General features: G+C 44.8%; 2 protein-coding genes across 9 annotated transcripts in view; one reads left to right on the top strand and one right to left on the bottom strand.

Moving 5' to 3' along the window:
- Positions 1 to 6,039, bottom strand: part of GALK2 (galactokinase 2) — an 87,284-nt gene extending 81,245 nt beyond the window's left edge. For 3 of the 7 annotated variants that reach the window (XM_043494614.1, XM_038419605.2, XM_038419609.2), the window contains exons 1-2: positions 5,677 to 6,039; positions 720 to 808 (exon numbers count right to left, since the gene is read on the bottom strand). In XM_043494614.1, the coding sequence (XP_043350549.1) occupies positions 720 to 808; positions 5,677 to 5,729 (142 nt within the window). In that variant the 5' untranslated portion in view covers positions 5,730 to 6,039. Of the gene's footprint in view, positions 1 to 719; positions 809 to 2,442; positions 2,556 to 5,676 lie in introns of all 7 variants that reach the window. The other 4 variants (XM_043494616.1, XM_043494618.1, XM_043494615.1 and 1 more) reach the window with 3 other exon arrangements.
- Positions 6,040 to 16,931: 10,892 nt separating this feature from the next.
- Positions 16,932 to 20,200, top strand: part of COPS2 (COP9 signalosome subunit 2) — a 36,872-nt gene continuing 33,603 nt past the window's right edge. The window contains exon 1 of one of the 2 annotated variants that reach the window (XM_038418658.2): positions 16,932 to 17,232. In XM_038418658.2, the coding sequence (XP_038274586.1) occupies positions 17,179 to 17,232 (54 nt within the window). In that variant the 5' untranslated portion in view covers positions 16,932 to 17,178. The remainder of the gene's footprint in view (positions 17,233 to 20,200) is intronic. The other variant, XM_038418659.2, reaches the window with a different exon arrangement.

Raw genomic sequence — 20,200 nt, 5'->3', positions numbered from 1 at the left:
GCTGGGTCATATTCTAATTACACAGAGAACTGAACTCTAGAAAGGGCATGATGATAAAATAAAAATGGGTGTCTCCAGAATGAAGCCACATTTTAAAAAAACAGGTATGAAATAACCATATGAAATAACCATATTTATTCTCCAGACCAACTTACTATTCTAATCCCTATGGGCTCAACTGTGTGGATTTTCGATAGAATGAGGGAGGGAAAACTATGGCAGAACATTTCCAGCTCTCATCAAAATATAGTACTCTGTGCCAGGATGCATTACCATGTTTGAAGATTCGAATTGTAGTAGTGAGAAAAGATGTGGGTCATCTTCATGATACCATCTTACAAACTCCAGCTGCATCCTAGATCTGCCCGAGACTGAGCGGCAGAAACCATGTTGGGGAAATTAGCCCAAAACCCTTACCAGGAAAGAGATTTTTAGGCACTGATTCATTCATGCATTTATGTCCTATTCAAGATGGCACTTAAAATATAAAATTATGCCTGTCCGGAATAAAGATGCTGTCCTGAGTTGTGACCTTAATGTGAACTACAGGTTGTAATAATATGCAGTTAAAAACTAATGAAGTAATATTTTCTCCTTCCCATTTATGACTTAATGTCAAGCACAGGCACCCCTTGACCAAAAAAAAAAAGATCACAATCATTTAGGTTGTGTGTTTGGAACTTGCCATAAATTTAAAGAAAATAATATTCTCCTTTTACCTATTAAGTTGACTCGCCCTGGTGCACGAGCATAAAACTTGGGAGCCGATCCAAATTTAGAAATAAACATCTTCTTCAGCTTCAGCAATCTGAAAGACAGGTTGGAATTCTTTAGAAGGAATACATTGGAAAACACAGGAAATTCATGCACCCCTGGGGCCTGGAAGAAGCCAGTGCCCGTGAAATTGGCTGTTCATGATCACACTACCCTCCTTCTGCTAGCACTGCGCATCCCTACCAACTCGGGTTGTCAAAGGAAGCAACAGGCTACGTAAGCAACTACACTGACCTAAGTACTACGCCTCTCATGGAGGTGGAGTAGTTATTAGGTTGGCATAGCAGGTGAGTTAAGTCGGCGGGAGGACATTATAGTGTAGACACTTATTCAACCGTCATAGGTTGACCTAACTCTGTAGTGTAGACCATGCCTAAGTCCAGCTTGCCTGGGTGGCAAGACAGACTGGAATGCTGAAGGGGACTGTCTGTGACTCCATGGTAAGACTGTTATAATGTTTTAGGACTTCACACTTGTTATTGGGTTGGTGACATAGGCGCCAACTCTGTGGGTGCTCCAGGGCGTTGGTCTGGAAAATTTAGGGATTTTTAAACTGAGTGTCCAAACATTGATGCACTAGTTGCTTTTAAAAATGTAGGAATTATCACACTGTCTGGAGTGGTTCATGACCGTGAGTGCCAGCTTCAGGGCAGACTGTCAAGAAGCAGGTCAGAGATCCCAAACTGGTTGTGTGTTCCATAATTAGATTTCATCAACCATAGGTGCTGACTTCAGCTGGCTACCCCTGACCCTGCCCTGCCCCAACTCCACCCCTGCCCCGCCCCTTCATGCCCCATCCCCATTTCAATCCCTGCCCCAACTCCACCCCTCCTTGCCCCTATATCAACCCCTTCCCCAGATCCCCGTCCCGGCCCTGCTTCTTCCCCTGACCACATCATGTTCCCGCTCCTCCCACCTCCCTCCTGGAGCTTGTTACGCTGCAAAACAGCTGTTTTGCGGCGGCAAGCGCTGGGAGGTAGTAGGAGAAGCGGGGACGCGGTGCGCTCAGGGAAGGAGGAGGAGGTGAGGTGGGGTGGGGGTAGGAGCTTGGCTGCCAGTGGGTGCGGAGCATTGGTCTCCCAGCAATTTTTAGAAAGACGTTATTGTGGCATAGAGTAGATCAGACATTAGGAAAATGATAGAAAGAAAGGGGAGAAAGGAAAGTTATTATTTCACAGAAATATTGGATTAAATAATACTTTGCACTTTTATGGCACCTTCTATCTGAGCATTTCCAAGTATTTTACAAATTTGTAATTAAATCTCCCAACACCTACGTGAGGTAAGTATATTTATTCCCATTTTACAGGTGAGAAAACTGAGTCAAAGAGATGTTAAGCAGCTTGCCCATGGTCATCAAACAACTGAGTGGCAGAGGCAGGAACAGAACCCTGGAGTCCTGACTCTCAGCCTTCTGCTCTAAACACCACACAACAATCCCCTTGACAAACATTAATTTCATGTTGCGCTAAACCACAGTCAGCTGTTTTTCCAAAATTGCATATGCTACCATTAGAGGGGAGCCTGTAAAGATACTGCTGCTATGGATTTGTGATTTTTAGTTGGGGATAGGGCTGGAGTCAAATTGACAAAAATAAAAATGATAAAACCAATTTCTGAATTTATACAATTATTTACAAATACATGCATGCAAAAAACTATAAATACCATGTCTTAAGCATCAGCCTATATGTCCTCCATGACTTATACAGCCAATACCTTCTGTACAGTGGTTCAGCAACTGTCCCAAATGGTTTTCTCAAATTTTCCTCTGGTTTTACCTAATAGCATGAAAGTTTCATTGGAAATAAAGATTTGAAAAATCACTGTTTAATAAGACTATGAAGAATGCTAGCTCCCTTCCCGTGTTTGTAAACAAGTGATTCCCTGAGTATCACACCAAGGACAGTGAGTGGGTGGACGGAGGGTGAGAAGGGGCTAAGTCATCATCCTAGTGCAGCACGAGAAGTTGTAATTACAGACATGATAGTGAGTCACATCAAAACAGCACTGAAGCAATATTGCTTACAAATCAGCCCGTTAACTTTCTTTAAAGGCAGCAGCAAATTTAAAAGATAAAGTGCAAGAAGTCAAGTAAAGATAAAGGAGAAACAATCTTTAAAAATAATGTCATAAAACAGCTATTACACTGCTTCAAAAACCTTTCTGTTTCTGAGGAAATGGGTGCCTCCCAAGCACCTAGCCAATTCAATGTATTTTGTAGCCCATTTCCTAAGAACAAAAGCTGTAGCATGCCCTAGAAGGATTTCTACCTTTAGCCCTAGACTGGAGCTTCAAATGTAGTCAATGCAAAGAGCGAGCAGGAGTAGCAATGAAAAAAAGATATGACACTTCACATTAGATTAACTTTAGTTTGTATCCCTTTGTAAACTTCGTACCATTGCCTTGAACCATATTCTAAATATTTTAGCAAATCAAGAATTCTCTAGTCATAAAGCTGTACAGGAGACCACCATCTGTTGTGAATTATTTATTAGACCTTTCTGCAGTATAATCCAATTTGACTGCTTACAAATGAAAACATAGGAATTGCCTTGCTAGATTAGACCCAGGGTCAACCTAATCCAGTATTCTGTCTTTAAAATGAACAGTATCTGATACTTTGGAGGGATATGCAAGAAACCTCCTGGTAGACAGTGTGCCCAGAGGGAAAGATTCTTCCTATCCCTCTTCATTTGGTGGTTGGCTTATGCCTTGAAGAAAAATATTATCCTATTATATCTCTAAATGTTCTCATTTTCCCATGTCTATTTCTTAATTTCTTCGCACTTTTCTCTAGTCTTGACTAGCCTATCTTCCTGTTGTCATCTGCAAATTTTGCCATCTGATTCCACAACCCCTTTTTTGGATCACAATCATGAAAATGCCTCTTGCAAATATGCTTCTGTCCATGGGGAAATTTGCTGGCAGAATGCTAGAAATTATGTTAATGTGAGATGCTTGTATTTCCTTGTGTGTCTGTATCCAGAATGTCTCTTTGGCTTAGAGCTATTTTTATAGTGGTGCTGGTATCTAAGGCTATGTCTACACTGCATGTCTGACAATGGCCTGGCTGTGCTGCTACAGCCACACCGTTGTAAGGTACACAGTGTAGATGCTCTTTGTCTCCAGTAGAGAGCTATCCCAGAGACAAAATACAACCACCCCCAATGAGGGGTGGTAGCTTCGTCACCGGGAGAGCATCTCCCACTGACGAAGCACTGTCCCCACCAGCGCTTTTCATCGTTAAAACTTTTGTCACTCGGGGGCTGGGGGGGGGGTTCACACCTGTGAGTGACAAAAGTTTTAACGAAGAAAGTGCAGTGTAGACATAGCCTAAGAATAAACAGAGGTAACTGGGATTGATTTATACTGACTAATTTATTCTCAGAGGCCTGGTCTAGACTAGAAAATTAAGTCAGTTTATCTACATCAGTCAAGGATATGAAAAATCCAGCCCCCCAGCACCATAGTTAAGCCTATCTAAATCCCTGTGTAGACAGTGCTAGGTTGACCCAAGAATTCTTCCACCTCTCAGTGAGGTGGATTACCTATGCCAATGGGAGATTCCCTCCCGCCAGCATAGGTGATGTCTACACTGAAACACTACAGCACTGCAGCTGTGCTGCAGTAGCATTGTAAGAGTAGACATACCCCAAGATGTGTTTTGTAAGCAAGAATAGTCTCATCTATTTCTAAACTTTGGCCAAAATTTTGAAACATAGCTGCTTCCATTTAGATATCTAAATCAGATCTGATTTTTCAGAATTGCTGAGCAACACAACTCCCCTTTGCTTCAGCTTTGCACAGGCAAATTTCAAAACAATGTGAATTAAAATCAAGTGAAATGCAGTGTAATCTGACAGGAGGAGGAACAATTTAGAACACACCTCTTCTCTGAATGCTAACATAAAATCAGAGGTTTATGGGACTTGCCCATGCATTCTTCTGCTGCACAATGAGATTTAGCTTTCCTGATAACACTTCCAAACAGAGCAAGCCTTAGACACAGGGGCATGGAGAGAGGTGGTCCCTCTTTCGTTAACGAATATTGGAAAGGTGATGTGGAGTAACTTTGCACTGCCTTTTGGGCTGGCTTTACGATGTTCAGAATTCCTAGGGATGATAGGGTTGGAGCTTGGAGTGGGGAAGGAGAGAAAGATCAAGGACTGGGTTGCCATCCCACTGCCATAGCAGAAGAGGGAACGGGGAAACCTAAACTGGTTATGAGTTTCCTCCCCTTCTACTCTCCCATCTGGAAGGGAGAAGAGGGATCTGGACTGATGGCTCCACTGCCAGAGTCTCCCAAAGAGATGATGGAGTGCACAAAGTCCCCCTTTCCATGTGGCTATCAGCAATTTGAGGGTGCCTGGTCACACTAATGGTGACTTCCCTCCCATTCTGCGGGAAGGGCTGGTTAGGGCAATCAGAGTCAGGGTAGCCTCCCGAAGTGAGTCCTTGTGCCTACCAGCAGCGGTGCGGGACCAATGTTTATACTGGGCGTGCTGAGAGCTATTGAACCAAAACTGTAAACTCTGGATATGATGGAAACCCCTTCAAGCCAGGGGGTGCAGCAACCCCGGCACCCTAGTTCCAGCACCTATACGTAGAGGCCGGCCACCCTTCTGGGGACAAATGAAAGGGTCCAGGGCCGTGCAGCTGGCGCCCTTCAGCGGCACTCGCCGTCACTGCGGAACAGAGGAGAGCCCGGACACAGCCTGCACCGGGGGACGGCTGCCGCGCCCTCAGCACCGGCCGCTGCCCGGCAAAGCCCGAGGGAGACGCAGCCGCTTTGCGGCCCGTGTCCACCCTCCGCAGCCTCTAGCGCCGGGGCCGCTCCAGCTCGCAGGCCGGGCCCCTGCTCTCCGAACGGGCCCGGCTCCAGGCCATACACCCACCCACCTGGGCTGCTCCGCCAGCTGGACTGGGAGGGTGGCGGGGGCGTCCGAGGCCATCCTCGGCCTCGCGGGGCTGTGCGGGGCGGCAGAGAGGCAGCGGCGCGTTGCCTGCCGCCGGGACCGTAGGCTGCTATCACGGGACAAGGAAACGTCTCCCTTCCTTCCGGGCGGCGAGGGAGCCCTGCCTCCTCCCCGCCCAGGTCCGGGCGCTCGGGGCAGGGCTTGTGCCAAGCTGCCGGGCAAGCCAGCGCCGAGACATCCAGCAGGGTTCGGACGAGCGGCTGAGCGTTCCGCCGGCTCCGCCCCGCGCTGTGGGTCTGGCTTCGGGCCCTGGCTCCTGCCCGCGGCAGCTCGTTGTTTGGCGTTGATGTGACAATAGGAGCGGAGGAGGGGTTTCTTTTGTTAAATGTCTGCACCAATGTTGTGTAAGATCTCCGTGAAAGACAAAGCAAATCAACTCCCAGGGAGAGGTTTCAGAGTAGCAGGCGTGTTAGTCTGTATGCGCAAAAAGAAAAGGAGGACTTGTGGCACCTTAGAGACTAACAAATTTATTAGAGCATAAGCTTTCGTGAGCTACAGCTCACTTCATCGGATGCATTTGGTGGAAAAAACAGAGGAGAGATTTATATACACACACACAGAGAACATGAAACAATGGGTTTATCATACACACTGTAAGGAGAGTGAAGTTTTAGAATAGCCTTCCAAGGGAAGCAGTGGGGGCAAAAGATCTATCTGGTTTTAAGATTCTACTTGATAAGTTTACGGAGGAGATGGTATGATGGGATAATGGGATTTTGGTAAGTAATTGATCTTTAAATATTCAGGATAAATAGGCCAAATCCCCTGAGATGGGATATTAGATGGATGGGATCTGAGTTACCCAGGAAAGAATTTTCTGTAGTATGTGGCTGGTGAATCTTGCCCATATGCTCAGGGTTTAGCTGATCGCCATATTTGGGGTCGGGAAAGAATTTTCCTCCAGGGCAGATTGGAGAGGCCCTGGAGGTTTTTCACCTTCCTCTGTAGCATGGGGCATGGTTGACTTGAGGGAGGCTTCTCTGCTCCTTGAAGTCTGCACCATGATTTAAGGACTTCAATAGTTCAGACATGGGTGAGGTTTTTCATAGGAGTGGGTGGGTGAGATTCTGTGGCCTGCGCTGAGCAGGAGGTCGGACTAGATGATCAGAATGGTCCCTTCTGACCTTAGTATCTATGAGAGTGATCACTTAAAATAAGCCATCACCAGCAGCGGGGGGGGGGGGGGGGAAGGAGGAAAACCTTTCATGGTGACAAGCAAGGTAGGCTATTTCCAGCAGTTAACAAGAATATCTGAGGAACAGTGGGGGGTGGGGTGGGGGGGGTAGAAATAACATGGGGAAATAGTTTTACTTTGTGTAATGACTCATCCATTCCTGATAAACCCATTGTTTCATGTTCTCTGTGTGTGTATATAAATCTCAAATAAATTTGTTAGTCTCTAAGGTGCCACAAGTACTCCTTTTCTTTTTGCGAATACAGACTAACACAGCTGCTACTCTGAAAACTGTAAGGAGAGTGATCACTCAAGATGAGCCATCACCAGCAGGAAGGAGGAGGGGAAAGGAGGAAAACCTTTTGTGGTGATAATCAAGGTGGGCCATTTCCAGCAGTTAACAAGAACTTCTGAGGAACAGTGGGGGGTGGCGTGGGGGAGAAATAACATGGGGAAATAGTTTTACTTTATGTAATGACTCATCCACTCCCAGGCTCTATTCAAGCCTAAGTTAATTGTATCCACCTTGCACATTAATTCCAATTCAGCAGTCTCTCGTTGGAGTCTGCTTTTGAAGTTTTTTTGTTGAAGGATAGCCACTCTCAGGTCTATAATCGAGTGATTAGAGAGATTGAAGTGTTCTCCGACTGGTTTTTGAATGTTATAATTCTTGACATCTGATTTGTGTCCATTTATTCTTTTACGTAGAGACTGTCCAGTTTGACCAATGTACATGGCAGAGGGGCATTGCTGGCACATGATGGCATTTATCACATTGGTAGATGCGTAGGTGAACGAGCCTCTGATAGTGTGGCTGATGTGATTAGGCCCTATGATGGTATCCCCTGAATAGACATGTGGACAGAGTTGGCAACAGGCTTTGTGGCAAGGATAGGTTCCTGGGTTAGTGGTTCTGTTGTGTGGTGTGTGGTTGCTGGTGAGTATTTGCTTCAGGTTGGGGGGCTGTCTGTAAGCAAGGACTGGCCTGTCTCCCAAGATCTGTGAGAGTGATGGGTCGTCCTTCAGGATAGGTTGTAGATCCCTGATGATGTGTTGGAGAGGTTTTAATTGGTGGCTGAAGGTGGTGGCTAGTGGCGTTCTGTTATTTTCTTTGTTGGGCCTGTCCTGTAGTAGGTGACTTCTGGGTACTCTTCTGGCTCTGTCAATCTGTTTCTTCACTTCAGCAGGTGGGTATTGTAGTTGTAGGAATGCATGATAGAGATCTTGTAGGTGTTTGTCTCTGTCTGAGGGGTTGGAGCAAATGCAGTTTTATCGTAGAGCTTGGCTGTAGACAATGGATCGAGTGGTGTGATCTGGATGAAAGCTAGAGGCATGTATGTAGGAATAGCGATCAGTAGGTTTCTGATATAGGGTGGTGTTTATGTGACCATCGATTATTAGCACCGTAGTGTCCAGGAAGTGGATCCCTTGTGTGGACTGGTCCAGGCTGAGGTTGATGGTGGGATGGAAATTGTTGAAATCATGGTGGAATTCCTCAAGGGCTTCTTTTCCATGGGTCCAGATGATGAAGATGTCATCAATGTAGCGCAAGTAGAGTAGGGGCATTAGGAGACGAGAGCTGAGGAAGCGCTGTTCTGAGTCAGCCATAAAAATGTTGGCATACTGTGGGGCCATGCGGGTACCCATCACAGTGCCGCTGATTTGAAGGTATACATTGTCCCCAAATGTGAAATAGTTATGGGTGAGGACAAAGTCACAAAGTTCAGCCACCAGGTTAGCCGTGACATTATCGGGGATACTGTTCCTGACGGCTTGTAGTCCATCTTTGTGTGGAATGTTGGTGTAGAAGGCTTCTACATCCATAGTGGCTAGGATGGTGTTTTTAGGAAGATCACCGAAGGATTGTAGTTTCCTCAGGAAGTCAGTGGTGTCTCGAAGATAGCTGGGAGTGCTGGTAGAGTAGGGCCTGAGGAGGGAGTCTACATAGCCAGACGATCCTGCTGTCAGGGTGCCAAAGCCTGAGATGATGGGGCATCCAGGATTTCCAGGTTTATGGATCTTAGGTAGCAGATAGAATACCCCAGGTCGGGGTTCCAGGGGTGTGTCTGTGCGGATTTGTTCTTGTGCTTTTTCAGGGAGTTTCTTGAGCAAATTGTGTAGTTTCTTTTGGTAACCCTCAGTGGGATCAGAGGGTAATGGCTTGTAGAAAGTGGTGTTGGAGAGCTGCCTAGTAGCCTCTTGTTCATATTCCGACCTATTCATGATGACGACAGCACCTCCTTTGTCAGCCTTTTTGGTTATGATGTCAGAGTTGTTTCTGAGGCTGTGGATGGCATTGTGTTCTGCACAGCTGAGGTTATGGGGCAAGTGATGCTGCTTTTCCGCAATTTCAGCCCGTGCATGTCGGTGGAAGCACTCTATGTAGAAGTCCAGTCTGTTATTTCGACCTTCAGGAGGAGTCCACCCAGAATCCTTCTTTTTGTAGTGTTGGTAGGAAGGTCCCTATGGGTTAATATGTTGGTTAGAGGTGTGTGGGAAATATTCCTTGAGTCGGAGACATCAAAAATAGGATTCTAGGTCACCACAGAACTGTATCATGTTCGTGGGGGTGGAGAGGCAAAAGTAGAGGCCCCGAGATAGGACAGATTCTTCTGCTGGGCTAAGAGTATAGTTGGACAGATTAACAATATTGCTGGGTGGGTTAAGGGTACCACTATTGTGGCCCCTACATGCCTCTAGCTTTCATCCAGATCACACCACTCGATCCATTGTCTACAGCCAAGCTCTACGATATAACCACATTTGCTCCAACCCCTCAGACAGAGACAAACACCTACAAGATCTCTATCATGCATTCTTACAACTATAATACCCACGTGCTGAAGTGAAGAAACAGACTGACAGAGCCAGAAGAGTACCCAGAAGTCACCTACTACAGGACAGGCCCAACAAAGAAAATAACACAACGCCACTAGCCATCACCTTCAGCCCCCAATTAAAACCTCTCCAATGCATCATCAAGGATCTACAACCTATCCTGAAGGACGACCCATCACTCTCACAGATCTTGGCAGACAGGCCAGTCCTTGCTTACAGACAGCCCCCCAACCTGAAGCAAATACTCACCAGCAACCACACAACAGAACCACTAACCCAGGAACCTATCCTTGCAACAAAGCCCGTTGCCAACTCTGTCCACATGTCTATTCAGGGACACCATCATAGGGCCTAATCACATCAGCTACGCTATCAGAGGCTCGTTCACCTGCGCATTTACCAATGTGATATATGCCATCATGTGCCAGCAACGCCCCTCTGCCATGTACATTGGTCAAACTGGACAGTCTCTACGTAAAAAAATAAATGGACACAAATCAGACATCAAGAATTATAACATTCAAAAACTAGTCGGAGAACACTTCAATCTCTCCGGTCACACGATTACAGACCTGAGAGTGGCTATCCTTCAACAAAAAAACTTCAAAAGCAGACTCCAATGAGAGACTGCTGAATTGGAATTAATGTGCAAGGTGGATACAATTAACTTAGGCTTGAATAGAGCTTGGGAGTGGATGAGTCATTACATAAAGTAAAGCTATTTCCCCATGTTATTTCTTCCCCCATCCCACCCCTCACTGTTCCTCAGACGTTCTTGTTAACTGCTGGAAATGGCCCACCTTGATTATCACCAGAAAAGGTTTTCCTCCTTTCCCCCCCTCCTTCCTGCTGGTAATAGCTCATCTTAAGTGATCACTCTCCTTACAGTGTGTATGATAAAACCCATTGTTTCATGTTCTCTGTGTGTGTATATAAATCTCCCCACTGTATTTTCCACCGAATGCATCCGATGAAGTGAGCTGTAGCTCATGAAAGCTTATGCTCAAATAAATTTGTTAGTCTCTAAGGTGCCACAAGTACTCCTTTTCTTTTTTGCGAATACAGACTAACACGCCTGCTACTCTGAAACCGGTTATTTGGAGTAACTGATTTGGTCAGCTACATCTCCCAGCAGGCTGATGGCTATTATTATTTGTTATTTTATCCTGCTATTTCAATCCATACAATCCAAAAGATATCTATCCTATAAGGCTATACGTGTCCTAAGATAGTATGGTATACTGTCATTCAAATTTCTAGTGCAGACTAACCCTTCTGGTGAGTAACAACAATCCCCTCTTCACATCAGTCATCCATAAACCTATCGAATCCTCATTCCACCCCTTCTCTAACTGTTCAGGAAGAAAGAAGCCTTTCAGTTTGCTCAGAAGGTTTACAAACCTGGGCTCTGGCAGACTAACAGGGTAAGTGAATTCCAATGTTGCACTTCTGCTTCTTCTCGTGTCCTTGTCACAAACTAGATGTTTTTCCAGAACCGTGCACAGGCAATGGCTCTTTCCGTCACTGCAGCAAGATCCTCCTTTGTACAGGTCACCCTAAAGAGTCGGCAAACGAGCAGGTGCTTCATAGTTTGCATCTCACCATATTCGCATATTCGTGTCATTAGAATAGCCCCCTTTGATCGTATTAGTAGTTGATCGGCCAGTTTGCGTGCACAGGCGGTTCAGGCATCACCACGTTGACCAGTCTGTATCCTCCCCTCCGGGAAGGACCTCCTGGGGTTCCAGATCTATTTCAGTGGATCCAGCTCGCATAGTCTTTCATTCCATAACCTCAACTGTGCCTTACAGCTGTTGTATCCAAAGCACAACACTGGTTATAAAACTCTTTCTCATTTTAAAGTGTTTGATTACTCCTATGTGACCATATAACAGATGCCTTGGATCTTCTATCTGTCACAATCTTTCCCTTTGGCTTGCTACCGTCCTCCTGATATTAGGTGGCGCAATGCCATCTGGTAAGTAGAGGCTATCCTTTGGTGTTAGCTTTAGACATCCTGTTATTCCACAACAACTGTAATTTAGAACAGAGTCTAATTTCTTAGCATGGATGAATCGTTCCCACACTGGGCATGCATACTCTGCTATGGAATAGAACAAAGCCGTAGCAATTGTTCGCAAGGCAGCTGGATTATCTCCCCACTTTGAAGTGACCAACTTTCGGAGGATATTGTTACAGGCACTAGCTTTTCCTTTCATCTTCTTTACATGTGCTTTGAAGGAAAGGATCCGGTCCAATGTCATCTCCAGGTAGACAAGGGTTCAGGTGATTAGCCAGTAGGATTCCATTCTGGGTGATATTTAGTTTCCGCTTGGCTTCTCGATGGCGTAGGTGAAAGGCCATCACCTGTGTCTTGGTTGGGTTAGCACGAAGCTGCTTATTGTAATAAGTTGGGAGGTTGCTCAGTGCACATCATTCTATTCTTGACAGTGGTAAAGTCCATCCTCTGTGACATGATGTATAGACCATGGCAAAAATAAAGCTTCTTGTATTGCTCTGTATGGGCTGGTCACTGGTCAGGACTGATGCTAATACACTGCCCTGTGGGAGGCCATTTCATTGTCATCTCCAGTGGTTTCATTTCTTGCACAGTTCTACGTAAAAAAGACTTTGGCAAGCAAGGTTTGATGGTTGACTGTATCATATGCCACTGATAGGTCTATGAACACAGTGCCTGTTGTCATCCCTCTCTCAAATCCATCTTCTATATGCTGGTTAATATTTAATATTTGGTCAATGCAGGACTTTCCTGATCTAAATCCAGCTTGTTCAGATATTAGATGCTATTCAATATGAGGTGAGAGGAGACTGAGAATGAGGTGTTGGTAAAAGTTTATAAAGGTGGCATAGACAGAGTCCTGCGCGGATACAAAATTTGTATCTGCATCCAATCTGCGATCCTCAAAAATGGTCTGTGGATATCCGTAAATGCAGATATCCGTGGATTTGCAGGGCTCTAGGCATAAAAGTGATATTGGCCAGAAGTTTTTTGGGTCAGAGGCATCCTTCTCCGGCTTCAATAGAGCTATTACATGGGCTCGTCACCATAATTTAGCTATTCTAATTCATGGGCAATTGTTAAAAAGGCATAATACCCATAACTTGGTTGCAGGACCAAAATACTTAATCTGCTCCATGCATATGTCTTTGAGTCAAACTGCTTTGTTGTTCTTCAAGTGACTTATTCTGGCAGAGTTCATCTATTGTGTATGGTGTGCTGGAACGATCTTCTTCCAGATCAGTTTGTTGTATAATTAATATTTAGGCTAATTGTTCAGAGACTTCCCATTGAGCAGAAGCTGGTGTGCCACCAGGTTGGCTGTGATGCTGTGGTGTTGCTCTACTTTCTTTGGATCATTATTCAACTTGTGAATGGTCAACCATGCTTCCTACTAGTGTTTCTTCAATCAATTCTTTCCATTTCTGTTGCCTTTCTTCTTGAAGCTTGTTAGTTAGGGCTGTCCCTGCTGTGATAGTGTTTTCTGAGAAAGGATCTCTTTGGAACATTTGTTGGTATTTTTTAATATCTGGCAGTTAGACAGGAGTAAACCCTGGTATGTGCTCAGTTCTACATCCTCAATGTATATACCTCTTGGAGCAGGGGTGGGCAAACTATGGCCCATGGGCTACATCCAGCCCACCAGCTGATTTAATCTGGCCCTCAAGCTCCAGGAAGCAGCAGCATGTCCCCCTTCCGGCTCCTACGTGTAGGGGCTGCCAGGGCGCTCCGCACTCTGTCCCCACCCCAAGCACCTCAAGGTCCCATTGGGCAAGAACTGCTGCTAATGGAAGCTGCAGGGGCGGCACCTATGTACAGGGCAGTGTGGAGAGCCCCCTGGCCGCACCTCCAAGTAGGAGATGGAGTGGGGACATGCCGCTGCTTCTGGGAGCTGCTTGAGGTAAGCGCCTCCTGGAGCCTGCACCCCTGAGCCCCTCCCACACCCCAATCCCTGCCCCAGCCCAGAGCCCCCTCCCACCCTCTGAATCCCTGAATCCCAGCCTGGAGCACCATCCTGCCCCTCAAACCCCTCATCCCCAGCCCCACAACAGAGCCTGCACTCCCAGCTGGAGCCCTCCTCCTCCCCCCCACATGCCTCAATCCCCTGCCCCAGTCTGGAGCCCCTCCCACACTCCAAACCCCTCAGTCCCAGCCTGAAGCACCCTCCTACACCCAAACCCCTCATACCCAGCCCCACCCCAGAGCCCACACCTCCAGCCAGAGCCGTCACTCCCACCCTGTGCCCCAGTCCCCTGCCCCAGCCTGGAGCACCCTCCTGTACTCCAAACCCCTCATCCCCAGCCCCACCCCAGGGACCGCACCTCCGGCCGGAGCCCTCATCCCCCCCCCCACACCCCAATCCTTGCCCCAGCCCCCTCCTGTACCCTGAACTCCTCATTTCTGGTCCCACCCCAGAGCCCGCACCCCCAGCCAGAGTCCTCACCACCTCCTGCACCCCAAACCCAATTTCATGAGCATTCATGGTCCGCCATACAATTTCCATATCCAGATGTGGCCCTCGGGCAAAAAAGTTTGCCCATCCCTGTCTTGGAGGTATTGCACAGTGCACTCATGAAGAGATCGCAATTCTCCAGGATTGGATTTATGAGAGTCAGTTTTTTGTCAAGGACAATCATGCATTATCAATTGTTGCAATATTGCATAAGAGGAATCACACTCTTAAGTAACTTGGTGCCAAATCATGTAAGGCTTTATAGGTCAAGATAAACATATTGAATTCAACCTAGAAGGAGACAGTGCAGCTTACAGAGCACTAGTTTTATGAGCTCTCATTATGATCTTAATAAGTGGATAGTCACATTCTGCACTGACTTCAGTGGTTTAAGCTGTAGCCTCAAGCAGAGTGCATTACAGTAATCTAGTCTCAACAGACAAAAGACATGGATAAGTGTAACAAGATCAACATCTAAATGAAAAGATCTCACTCTTTATATCATGTGCAAATGGAAAAAAATTCTCTTAGCCTCAGCTGCGGCTTAGGCCTTAACCAGCCAAGAAGGGCATGTACAATGAAAAGATGGTGGCCTGAAGAGCTGCCAGAAACTTAAGAACCTAAGAAAGTGGCTGTTTCTGAAAGTCCAACAGACAAAACCCTACATTTGTCTTCATAAGAGTTCTTTGTATTCTTGCATGCAGATAGCTATGTCCAAATCAGATTTTATCTGTGAAGTAACAGAAATGCTGTTGCTTAATGCACAAAACATAAAACTAAAGACAATCCTGCCTGCTGGGAAAGAGCAGGAAGTAGCCAGTAGATCATGTACCAAACCAAATCCGTAGCCATCTGGGAATTACATGGTTGCAGAAGGAGAGAATTCAAAGCCACCTTCTCCAAGTGGACTCAGCTCTCTAGTACTTGAGCAAAAGTATAACTAGAAATATCAGGACCTATGAATACCATTGTGCAGTTCTGAGTTTGTCAAATAGAGATCAGTAATATACATACACCAGTCTTCACGTTATAATACTATTAACCTTTAATTTCTAGGCATCCATGCCTGAAGGCATGGGCACATTATCAAGAATGAGCTAAACCATAAATCAAAATAAACCGGAAACATCCCAGATTAAATTCCGGAACAGGAACAGATTCTTAAAACACCCCACAAGCAACTAAAAACCAAGGACCACATACCAAGTGAAATAACATAAATAATTATCAATTATGCCACAAGTCCTTTTGTATAAGCTAAGGGAGAAAAAATTTCAGAATAATAGGCCCTGAACATATGAGATTTGGAACATATGGAAATATGACTACAGATCTGTTGGTCGAGGTATAAATTATATAAAGAAGAGCATATGTAAAAGGGAATGGGGTTATTATAATGAAATACACAGTACAGGCATATCAAGCAATTTCCCTTCTTCTCACTATTATGTATTAGTGTGGTATTTGTCTTTTATTTTAAAGGACAGCCTTTGTGTGCTTTCTAGTGTTCCTCACCTCATACTAAGTCAATATATTATCCTGTATTTCAGCAATAATCATTCAAAAGATCATACACTTTACACTGTGATACAAATGTGTGATTTAGTGCTTTGTGTGACTTTGTACTACAACTTGTCAAATAAATTTTGAGGTCTGTTCCCCCCTCTCGAGTCACACAGAGAGGAAACAAAAAGAAAAGGAGTACCCGTGGCACCTTAGAGACTAACAAATTTATTAGAGCATAAGCTTTCGTGAGCTACAGCTCACTTCATCGGATGCAGACTCTAGTTGGCAAGGCTGCTGGTAATTGCTTGGTGGCTACATGGAAGCAGTTGCTGTTTTCAAACCACCTGTCCTGTTGGGAGTTGGAGGGTGCTGCCCGGATCTACCACTCCAGGAACCATCTAGTACACTCTTGCCATTATAACAAATAACAACAATAAAGGATGATAGGTTAGCTTTTAGAGTATAGTGTGGAGGGGGCAGAAGAGGCACGAGCAGGGAGTCCGCTTCCCTGTGTCAGTAAAAGAAAGCATTATGGGGAAGGAGGGCAGTTGCCCCAGAGGCCTAGAGAGGGTGACAGGCAGAAGAAGGAAAATAAGAGATTCTCCAAGAGATATCCAGGAGAAAGGAGGGGGATAATACACGTTTTTGTGTGTGGTTCTAGCTGAATTTCCAAGTGGAGGGGATGAAAGCAAGAGTGAAAAACATCCAAAGATAGACCAAAACCACAATTTTCAGAGTAGCAGCCGTGTTAGTCTGTATTCGCAAAAAGAAAAGGAGTACTTGTGGCACCTTAGAGACTAACAAATTTTTTAGAGCATAAGCTTTCGTGAGCTACAGCTCACTTCATCGGATGCATTTGGTGGAAAAAACAGAGGGGAGATTTATATATACACACACACACAGAGAACATGAAACAATGGGTTTATCATACACACTGTAAGGAGAGTGATCACTTAAGATAAGCCATGAGAGAGGGAGAAGAGAGCTGCCTCTATGGGCCCTACCGAGCTACGGGAGAAGCGAGGCTACCCTTAAGAGCTAGTCCCCAGTGTGTGCGGGCGGGAGGGGGGAACAGGGCTGCCCCATGGGCCCTGCTGATTTTTAGCGGGGAAGCAAGGCTGTCCCGGCGGCCCCTAGGCATTTCCGGCGCCGGGAGTGGAGCCGAGAAGACGGGGCCCAACTCGCCGCCCGGCCTGGTTGCTAAGGGATCGGCAGCCGCTCTAGGGAGCGAAGCGCGGTGCACCCGCGATTTCGCTCCGGCTCTCCACGGGCGGGGCTAGCGGGGGAGAACGAAATTTCGGTTCCTAGCAGAGCGGAGTCATATTGGGCAGAAGCCGCGGAGGCTTGTGGGAGAAGGGGGCTGGCTCCGGTCTCTCGTCCCTCCCCCTGTCCCCCTCTTTCCCCTCCCCCCCCCCCCGCCCGTCCTCCGGCCAAGATGTCTGACATGGAGGATGATTTCATGTGCGATGATGAAGAGGACTATGATCTGGTGAGGTCTGGGGGGGGCGATGGGGTTCTCTGGCGCGGGGCCCCTTTCGGTGCGTGTCTCTGCCTCAGCCTCTCTGGGACGCTGCCTTCTCAGGGAGCAGTGACAGGACGAGTTTGGCTCCTCATTCCCTCTGGGGGCCAGGGGAGGCAGAAAATGGCTTGGGGGTTGGGCTGGCGTTGATTTTGGACCAGGCTTCACCAGTGTTTATGCCTCCTGCCCCCCTGAGAAACAGGCCACTTGAGCCCTAGGAACTTAGTTAGGCCCCAGAATTGCCCCTTCAGGCCCAACAAGTCTGGGCTCCTGTTCAGTTCAGCCAGGAGGTCAGGGTTGGGGGGGTTGTAATTCTCTCACTGTAGCCCAGCAAATAGGTTCACGCGAAGTAAAGGGATACGTTACCTCTGGGTTGGGGGGAGGTTTGTAATCATGTTTTAGGATCCGACTAAGGCGGGGAGGGGTGGGCAATAGCAGGAGAAGCTGGGAGACAGATCTGCCTGCTACACGTATCACTTCAGCTGCAATATACCATTAATGTATTTATTTTTAACTTCCTTGCTCTCGAGGTAGAATTGGGATTTGCTTTTAGTGTAATTTTAGTGGTAGTGTTTGTTTCGGTTCTGTCTTTTCCTTATGTTCTCAGATGGACAATAACATTTTTATTGAAAAATGGGAACTGATTTGTCTGAGGGAATTTGTATTTAGTAGGGTTATCTGGCTTCATAGTGATATTTTTGAAATTGTTAAAAGCAAATGTGAGGAATAAAAACATTTCTAAGAGGGGAGACTCAGTTGTATTGAGAAATAATGTTTGGGCAAAAAAATACATTCGCTGTGGTGTCTAATCAGTCTTAATTCAATGTTTTCTGTGGCTTTGCTTTTTTAAATTCTCGGTAGAATGGTAACACTGAGCTTTTTTTTTTTTATTTAAAGAGTTGAGTATTCTGTATTCCAAAGTTTTTCTGGGATGTGTATTTCATTTAGCGTAAACTAGAACTGCATTTCATATTCTGTTTAATTTTATAAATAAACCTGTAAAATCTCATTTTTGAGAAGAATTTCTGTGTAGTAAGTCTTGTAGTATTCCTTAGTATTTAGAGCAAGTTCTTAAATTTTAACTTTTTTGTTCAATTTTGCTTCTCATCAGTTTTCCATGTGATCTGGGATATGTGCATGATTGACATCTAAAATTTAGAAAAATTTCTCCAGTCCAGTCTTATGCATGTATTTTTAATTGAGATAGAGTTGTTGACATGTATACGTTGTCTTTCTAGCCTTTCACTTACCTCCTAAATATAAACACAAATTATTTTAGAGACATGTTTTTAAATGAAATTGAGTTTAATTATGTACATTATAAAATGGAAATTGTTCTTATCAGAATATTCAAAAAGATAGTGCAGGTCAGTTTGTTTCTTCAACAGTTGGCAGCCATTTTTTCATAAACTTGTTTATCAGAACAGATTCTAACTTGAAATATTTTGTCCATATTACAGAATAAAATACCAACTCATTCTGTATGTGTGTTGAAAGATATACAAATTGTGTTTTTTGAGAGTTTTAAAAAAATAAATAATTGGAAAGTCATATTGAAGTGCAATGTCCCAAATGTAGGCCTGGTATAAGTCAGTGCAACTCCACTGGCTGCAGTTGAATTTTACCTTATGGTTAAGTCTGAATTTTATGCTTTATTGGCTGCCAATGTGCTAGGAGAAATAACTGCTGTTTCTTGCTTCTATATGCTTCCTGGTTAGTCACAGGAAGAAGTTCTCTGAATTCTTATTCCCATGGCTGACTACAAATATTCACAAAATTTACTTTCAAAAGAACATTTTCAACATCAGTCACTGAACACCCCTTCTCAGACCTTTCCTTTAAAACGAGGCTTGGAAGGATTCAGTTTTTATTGATAAATGTTCATGTCGCCATGCGTGCACAAACTGACAAAATATTCCTGTCAATAATAATTGAAATTTACAAATAGGCAAAATAAGAAAAATGCTGCTTGAGAACTTATTAGAGTAAAAATCCAGTGACTTAAACTTCTGTATTAGGCTTGTTACAAATGGACTAATGAATGAATAGTAAAAACAGGTGTGATTTGTTGATTTAAGGATATTTACTTTACGCATTTTGACATGATATTGACAATGTTTTAACAGTTTACAAAGGTTTACTTTTTTGAATCTGTGTCTACTGTCATTAAATAAATGTCTATCTTCCCCCATATATTTTCACAAAATTATAAGGGAAATTGAGTCAATAAAATTTTTTTTAAAAGCTTAAAAATGAACATTGATATTATTTATCAAAATTATGAAATTCTGCCAAGACTACTTAAAACACACTGAAACTAGATATTGTTTTAATTATCGGGTGTGTTTGTGTTAGTACAAGTTCTCTTTTTTAGAATATAATGCATCACAGGACACATTAGTATTGAATTAGAGTGAAAAGGTTTTTAGATGCAATTTTGGCTTACAGGTGGAAGAACAGAGTTTTAATCAAGTATCAACGTTATTCCAGTTAAATTAATTTCTTGCATGCGTGGGCTGATCAGCACGGATGGGGTGATGGAATGCAAGAACAATGTTGTCAAATGTGTTCTAGTTTTGCTAGCTACTGTATAGATGTAGGCTATGTTAGAAATTAGTTAAATGTACTTTCTCTAAACCTGGGACTTGGTTCTGCCACCATGTTGGTGTAAAACAGGAGAAACTGTTGAAATTAAACTGGTGTAAGAGGAGGATGAGGCCAATGGTTCCCAAGCTCAAATTCAAGACTAGTATAGAAGGAGGTCTTGAAGAGTGGAAGTAGGACAAGAGGTTCAGACAAACAAAGCACTAGAAGTAAAAGGGCAACTCTGAACTATGGAGAGTATTTTGGAAGGTTAGAAAGGGAGAAAGACTCAACAGCAGTCAGCCTGAAGGCTAAAACACTGTAGCTCTTCAGTGAAGATACTATTATGCCAACA

This window comes from Dermochelys coriacea, chromosome 10 (genome assembly GCF_009764565.3).
Source record: "Dermochelys coriacea isolate rDerCor1 chromosome 10, rDerCor1.pri.v4, whole genome shotgun sequence".
NCBI lineage: Eukaryota > Metazoa > Chordata > Testudines > Dermochelyidae > Dermochelys > Dermochelys coriacea.
Note: the sequence above shows the minus strand (reverse complement) of the source record. Positions and strands in the feature narration are given on the sequence as shown.